Source organism: Trachypithecus francoisi, unplaced genomic scaffold (genome assembly GCF_009764315.1).
Source record: "Trachypithecus francoisi isolate TF-2019V2 unplaced genomic scaffold, Tfra_2.0 Lachesis_group0, whole genome shotgun sequence".
Lineage (NCBI taxonomy): Eukaryota > Metazoa > Chordata > Mammalia > Primates > Cercopithecidae > Trachypithecus > Trachypithecus francoisi.
The window spans coordinates 130,218,324-130,226,331 of NW_022681453.1; the positions used below are offsets into that span (position 1 = coordinate 130,218,324).

Consider the following 8,008-nt stretch of genomic DNA (forward strand, 5'->3'; position numbering starts at 1 on the left):
CCTATACAACTTGCCACTGAACATAGATGTTAAATATGTGGCAGACTAAACCATATATCCATACATGACAACAAAATACTGCCAAGCTGGAGGATGGGACTAGAAGTGTCGTTCAGCAAAAATAAGACCAACTAAAAACAAAGCCACTGGGGCATTCCCTTAACACAGGCGCGCACACACACCCTCCTCAAAGAGGCCTTTATGTTCCCCATGAGCAAAAGGACAACAATATCATTTTTACTATTCATACAGTAACCTGCACGGAATTCAACTCACGCTCAGACTGTACAATGCCAAACAGCGCTTCTGAAACACGAAGAGCTTCCAGCAGAGTCAGGTACTTAATTACCAAAGTAAACAACTCGACCACAAGGGTCTGCAAGCCAAGGACTTTCTTTTTTTTTTTTTTCCAAACAAAAAAGGAGAGTAACTTGACAAACTGTTTAAAAAAAAAAAAAATCACAAATGGCCCTTAACTACTATAATAAAGCAATTACTCCTCCCACCCTCAAGCAAATAAAATAGGTGCTCGACAGGGCGCTCGCTAGTCTGTGTTCCCTAATTTTATGAAATGAGAACAGGTTGCACTTCCGTACCCCCTCCCCCAAGCTCAGCAGTCTCCCATGTTTTCAGTAGAGAGGTAAATATAACCTCCACCAACTGGCCGAGGAAACTCTCCTTCTCCAAAAGCATGGGACGCCTCGAGAGGTGATGGAGAAAGGAAAAGGGCTGATACCCCGCCCCAAGCAAAACTGCCTGGGAGACTTGCGGGGTACTGGAGCTGGGAGCGGAGGAGGGAGAGGCGCGCCGGGAAAGTCTTTCCTTCTCCCCGGCCGGGCGAAGAGGGAAGCCCCGGCTTCGGGGCGGGGGGGAGGCTGGCTACTCACCCGGAACCCCAGACCCCAGTCCCCGGCCAGACACAATGGAGCCGACAGAGGGGCAGGGGCAGGGCCGTTGCCCCATCCCCTCCCCCCGCCCCAATGCCTCCCCCACCCGTGCCGGGCCCCGACGAGGGGCACCGGGGCCGCTCCCCGCGCCCCAAACTCCCCGGGGCTCCCGACTAGGCCCGGCTCCGCTCCGCCTCCTCGGCTCTCGCGTAGCGGCGGCGCCCGGGCGGGAAGGGGCGAAGGAGGAAGGGAGAGGCAGGCAGGAGAGCCCCCGCCTGGGAGCGGGACGGAGGCCGCGGGCCGAGGCTCGGGGCTGCAGGGTCACCGCGGGGCGGAGGGCGGCCGGGGCGGGGGTGCGCGGCAGCGCCGGCCCCCAGCCGGCAGGGCGGGCGGGCGGCCGCAGTGCCTCACCATGTTGGTGTCCTCCAGGCCTCTCCCCTCCTCCTCCGGCTCCGCAGCGAATGGACGGCGGCGGCGGCGGCGGCTCCTCTCACGGGCTTGCCGGGCTCCCGCTCATGCGCAGTGCGGGGCGGCCCGGCGCGGCCCGAGGAGGCAGCCCCGGGCCTCGGGGAGGCGGAGGGACGGAGGCGGGCGGAGGGCGCCCCGCGCGGGGCTTCCCCCGGGCGCGGGGGTCCCCCGGGGCGGGGGCGGGGGGCGCGGCGGGGGAGGGGCGGGCGACGCAAGCCCTCCGCGCGCCGACATCCTCCTGCCGCGCCGGGCGGTCTCTAGTGGGGGCGCCGGGGGACACCCCACCTCCGTTTCCTACGCGGTTCCTTCCGGACGGTGACGGCCGGGTCTACGCGGGCTGGAAGCGGGGACGAGCGGCGGCGGATAAGTTGAGCAGCTGGGGGCGGCGAAACGGATGGTTAAGGAGCTTCATCCATCCCAGACCTCCCCTCCCCATCAGTACCAAAAAAAGAGAGAAGATAGTGGAAACACCTACCCCCGCCCCGTGTTTTCTTTTTTTCCCCCGCAATCTCAGTATCAGACTTACATCCGTTCCCTCGCTTGGGCATCCCAGGGGAGACCTTAGTCCAGCCCTGCGGTAGCTGTCACTCCGTTAGTGAGGCCCAGGCTCTCCCCACACCTGTGTCAGCTGGGAGACAGTGGGGCAACCCTAGAGTGGGATGGGGTGGGGTGCACTGGGACCCAAGGCCCGGCTGCGGGAGTCCAGGTGGCCTGCCTACTGCTAGCTTTCAGTATCCCCTCAGTTCGGCCTGTCCAGGGTAAGTTTCGGGAAGCAACTACACATTTTTTCACTGAGGGTCGAGTCAGGCAGGGCGGACAGTCCAGGTGTGACCTGCTCTGGGCGCTAAGTCGGCCGAGGCTGAGGAGCACTAGGATTCTGAGCTGAGGATCAAGTGGAGAAATTCGTGCTGCAAGTGGACAGAAGGCTCCTGTGGAGTGAGTGGTCCTTGCCCTTCAGAAATGTAGTATCCAATTGGAGAGGTAAGACACCTTCACACAGGAAGGAAATAAAACAGCTAAGAAAGCAAACCCACTCAGAAAATCACATCTGAAACTGGACCAAGAGCTTACCTATGTTTCAGAACAAGACCCACCTGAGTAGACCCGTTATCACCATCATCACCAGCACAGGCATTAAAAGACCAGATCAACCCTATAACTAACGAATTTGTTCTTATCAAAACAACAGAACTTCTGTGGTAACTCCCAAAGGCCTCCTGAATTTCTGGAGCTAGCCATGTACTGGGAGCTTCCACCGCTGTACCAAGGCAGGTTTCTGGCCTCCACAAACCGTTCATCCGTTCTTTACCCCAATATTTAATGGGTGCATGTGAATGTGCCAATCTCCTTGCTGGACTCTGAGTAAACAGTCCTGCAGGGACAAGCCAGATCTGCCTCATGCAGCAAGCCTGAAACGACTATGTACATGGATGTTCTCCATGAATTACCTAGCTTTTGACCTAAAGTATTAACATAACACCTAGGGTGTTAATGAAGAGGATTCATGTGTCTGTTGCTCCACTCTGTTCTACTCCACTGAAATAATCGTTTGTGGGTTTTCCTAAGCTCTACCAAGGTACAGGCCTTAGTTATTCTAATTGACCTCTCACCTGCATTTGAACACTTCCTCCTTGAATTTCCTGTTCATTTTCCATGACTCTACCTTCTCCTGCATCTCCTCTTTGCTCTGTGACCACTCTCCTTTGCTGGCTGTTCTCTCTTTGGGCTTTCCTGACCATTCCTGAACATCCTTCTGTATACAACCTGTGTCACGCTGTCACATTCCCACGATGTCAAGTACTGCCCATATCCGGAGGAATCCCAAATCTTGACTTCCAGTCCCCAAGTGGCAGGCCTAAACATTCATTCTGGTCATTCCACAGGTCCATCAAGCTCACGAAATCTAAAACCTTATCCCCAAACCCACTTTTCCTCCTGGCTTTTCATCAAATCATCCAAACTAGAAATCTAAGAAGCATCCACCACTCTTCCTGCCTCATCCCCTTACTCCACATCTCATCAATTTTCCCTCCTAAATGACTTTTAAATCTGCACCCTACTATTTCTTAGCCAGTTCTTTTTGTTGTTGTTTGACATGGAGTCTAGCTCTGTCACCCAGGCTAGAGTACAATGGTGCAATCTTGGCTCACTGCAACCTCAGCCTCCCAGGTTCAAGCAGTTCTCCTGCCTCAGCCTCCCGAGTAGCTGGGATTACAGGTGTGTGCCACCACATCCAGCTAATTTTTGCATCTTTAGTAGAGACAGGGTTTCACTATGTATGTCAGGCTGGTCTCGAACTCCTGACCTCATGATCTGCCCACCTCAGTCTTCCAAAGTACTGGAAATTTTCTTTATCATCTCTCCTCATCTTATCAATAACTTCTTACCTAATCTTCCAGCCTCTACTTCTCCACTGCTCCATGGTTGTCTTTCTATAATGCAAATTTGAATTTGTCCTTAAAATTCTCCAAGGGCTGCATAAGCATAAGCCTCTTTGGCATGGCATTGAAGTTCTCTCTAATCTATCCGCTCCCATTGCCATTTTCCACCACCCTCCACCCAAATGCACCTTATATTTCAGTTTTCACAAACCAAGACTGCCATACCTCTGCATGTTTCCTTGCTTTCTCCGATTCTCCTATCCCTGGCTTCCTAGCTAATACTGACTGAGGGCTTTCCATGTGTCTGATACAGGGAAAGCCCGTGACACATACTGATTTATGTAATCCTCATTGTGACACATACTAACTCATATAATTCTCACTTCTACCCTATGAGCATGCCCAGTTATTATGCCCATCCTACAAAGGGGAAAACAGAAGCACAGAGAGATTCAACAATATGCCTAAGATTCCCTAGCTAGGCCAGGCACAGTGGCTCATGCCTGTAGTCCCAGCACTTTGGGAGGCCAAGGTGGGCAGATAACTTAAGTTCAGGAGTTTAAGACCAGCCTGGCCAACATGGCGAAACCCCGTCTCTACTAAAAGTACAAAATTTAACCGGGCATGATTATGCATGCCTGTAATTCCAGCTACTCAGGAGGCTGAGGCAGGTGAATTGTTTGAACCCTGGAGGCGGAGGTTGTAATGAGCTGAGATCGCGCCACTGCACTCCAGCCTGGGCAACAAGAGTGAGACTCTGCCTCAAAGAAAAAAAAAAAAAAAAAAAAAAAATAGATTCCCTAACTAGCAAGAAGTAGAGTCAGGATTTGAAATCCAGTAGTCTGGCTACAGAGTCTGTTCTCTTGACTGCCACATTATATTTCCCACCAAGATGTCAGTACTCAACTCAAAGACCATCTTCTCTATGATTGTCTCCTGACCTGATCCTTGGATTCCAGCAGTTAGGCAAGTTTCTCTCCCTGCATTTCTCTTGACACCTTACATGTACTTCTGTTGTACTTATGACATCATATGATAAGCATTTGCCTACATGACCATCTCCCCTGCTGGACTGCACTGCTTAAGGTCAGAGGCCTGGTTGCACAATTCTTTGGGTTTTCAGTGTCAAAGTGAGTGCCTGACATGTATGTGCTGCATAGTCAGAGTGGGATAAATTAATGAAAAGAAAGAGTTATGTAACTGATGTCTGTCTTAAGACAGTGCCTATATTGTTTGTTATTGTAAAGGAATGCTTGTCCTCCTTGGCAGATGTATGTTATACCATATGGTCAGATGGTAAATGTAGTAGCAACTGTATCCATTACTGTACTTCCTGGCTCAGTACTGAATGTGAAATGGAGAATTATTACTCAATCGTCGTGATTGGGTGAGATAAACATATTTGTTAAAATTGTCCTGATTATTTTTTAAGTACAAAAGCATCCTGAAGATAAAGCATAAATTACAATATTTAACAAAATAATATTAACTAATATGCTCATATTACTTGTTTGTCATGTTTCAGATATTTAAATTAAGGCTTTGAGTTTTTTCAAGTACAGGAGTTCTAATGACTTTTCCATAGTAACAATCTCAGTACAATAATAAGAAATAAGATGGAAACATCTAGCCAAAATTGACTATCTTGTCTCTCTATCTCTCCTCCTCTCTCTACCCCCCTCCCACCCCCAACACATACACACACACGCCCTCTCACCGTATCCCTAGAACGATGAAAAAATTAATACAGTGCTTATAAATGTGTAAATACTTGTTGCCACAGAAGCTTAAAATTTCATATTAAGACATAATATTCACTGATAAAATAGTTGCAGTTCTGCTCAAAGAAACATGTAAAAGTGAGGATTTCATACTTCTAGAATCTGTCTTTAGCAGAAAGAGCAGAAGTAATCTGAAAAGACAGATTGCTAACATTTCTGGTAGTTCATCTAGCTAAAATTAAGCCTGCAGGGTGATTATACACAGACACAGTTCAAAGCCACTAGTCTGAGATACACAGGCACCACCATCCCACACTTAACTTGGGTGCTCTCAATTTTGCCCAACATTTACACTAATGTCCTTATTGGATTCAAGCTTGCTGATTTATAAATACATAAGGGTAAATGCGATTGACTGATGGAGCCTATTCTGTTTTCAGTAAAACATGGCATTTAGATCTTATGAATTCAGAATTATAACCATGTTTTAAAGGGTAAAGCAGACAGGATTAGGCCTCAGTCAGAGTGGGCCCTAGTGAAGCCACAAGAAGTCTAACATGAAAGCCACGGTTTCAAAGCTCATACGAAACTTATCAGAGTGGAGGCTAGAAGCAGAAGAACCTTTTGGCTCACCTGCCAGTGTTACTGGTGATGCCAAAGGAATGACTGCATGGGCTTCTTTCCTCCACGTTAAGAACCATTCTAAGGCCAGACGCAGTGGCTCACACCTGTAATCCCAGCACTTTGGGAGGCCGAGGTGGGCGGATCACCTGAGGTTGGGAGTTCGAGACCAGCCTGACCAACATGGAGAAACCCTGTCTCTACTAAAAATACAATTTTAGCTAGGTGTGGTGGCACATGCCTGTAATCCCAGCTACTCGGAAGGCTGAGGCAGGAGAATCGCTTGAACACGGGAGGCGGAGGTTGCAGTGAGCCAAGATCGCGCCATTGCACTTCAGCCTGGTCAACAAGAGCAAAACTCTGTCTCAGAAAATAAAAAATAAAATTAAAAGTAAATAAATAAGAACCATTATAAAAGGGATTCTTAATCAGGATGAAGGGGTACACCTCAGGAACTGCCCCTAGGAAATTGGGCACCATTACTCCTTTCATACAAAAGAACCAACAACAGCAGTATTTCAGTGGGTCAACTTCTAAATAGGAAAATGGGAATATTCACCAGAGCCAGTCTGTCGCCTCAAGGTACATGTGGATCTGTGGATTTTAACTCCTCCACCCTCATGGTAGAGGGATGGGCTTGCAGTAACAGCTAGGACTGGAGACCCAGCAATGAGAAACTGTCCAAGACCACCAATAATGATGTCACAATGTCCCACTGTCCCAGAGCGTCTACCCTGGACCTCCCTACCCACCCCAGCTTGGCCACTCCTAGATGAGACCAAGGCTCAGCCTGGGGTGTTTGTCCTTGATAGCTCCAGTCAGTTGCAGAGAATGAATTCATTGAAACCATAATGAGTGAAACAGTTCCACAGGTAGCAAGCTAGAGGGTCCTCTAGAATCCTGGACATTTGTCCCTGGATACTTTTGGAAATCCTCACTGAGACATTTTCCACCGATGATGACAGAGGGATGGTGGTATTGAATCACCCTCCACTTTCCTGTCTATTCCATGGATAGTATATAAAGCATGAACATATCTCTGAACCTCAGCATTCTCAATTACAAAATGAGATGGAGTTGAATTACAATAAATTTCCGTCAAACCGTAACTTTGTTTGATTCCTTCCTGGTAGACTATTGTGAGCTGCCCTCAAAGATCAGAAAAGTATAGCCAGTTGCATTTTTTCATTCATTCATTCACTATAAATATATGAAGTACTGAGACCAGCACTGTCTGACAAATATGATGCAAGCCACAAATACCGGGCAAATAAGAAAGTTTACCTTTCCTTGTTGTGTCATTTTACAAAGTAAGGAGCATCCTGAATCCTGAACATGTGGAGGTGCCTGCAGAGCGTCACCCCGGAGAGAGCATGAAAGCTCTGCACCTTCTCCCACAATGCCTTGCCCTGTGCTTCTCTTCATCTAAATTGTCTTCTGTATCCTTTATTACGTATTTTAAATAAACTAGCAAATGGGCCAGGCGCGGTGGCTGACGCCTGTAATCCCAGCACTTTGGGAGGCCGAGGCTGGTGGATCACCCGAGGTCAGGAGTTTGAGACCAGCCTGGCCAACATGGCAAAACGCTGTCTCTACTAAAAATACACAAATGAGCCAGGCATGGTGGCGGGTGCCTATAATCCCAGCTACTCAGGAGGCTGAGGCAAGAGAATCGCTTGAACCCGGAGGGTGGAGGTTGCAGTGAGCCGAGATCATGCCAATTCGCTCCAGCCTGGGTGAAAGAGCAAAACTCGGTTTCAAAAAAATAAATTAATGAACTAGCAAATGTAAAATAAATGTAAAAAGAAACAACAGGCTTCACCTGTTTTGTTTCTAGCATTTTTTTTTTTTAATTTTTTTAATATTTGAGACAGTGTCTCTCTGTTGCCCAGGCTGGAGTGCAGTGGTTCAGTCTCAGCTCACTGCAACC

At 48.6% G+C, this 8,008-nt stretch overlaps 1 protein-coding gene across 6 annotated transcripts in view; it reads right to left on the reverse strand.

Annotated features, from left to right (window-relative positions):
* DCUN1D1 (defective in cullin neddylation 1 domain containing 1) overlaps positions 1-7,180 on the reverse strand; it is a 46,650-nt gene extending 39,470 nt beyond the window's left edge. For 2 of the 6 annotated variants that reach the window (XM_033211807.1, XM_033211805.1), the window contains exon 1: positions 1,299-1,437. In XM_033211807.1, coding sequence (XP_033067698.1) covers positions 1,299-1,301 — 3 coding nt within the window. In that variant the 5' untranslated portion in view covers positions 1,302-1,437. Of the gene's footprint in view, positions 1-651; positions 852-887; positions 1,195-1,298; positions 1,438-1,640; positions 1,765-6,637 lie in introns of those variants that run through there. The other 4 variants (XM_033211806.1, XM_033211809.1, XM_033211804.1 and 1 more) reach the window with 4 other exon arrangements.
* Positions 7,181-8,008: the final 828 nt, after the last annotated feature.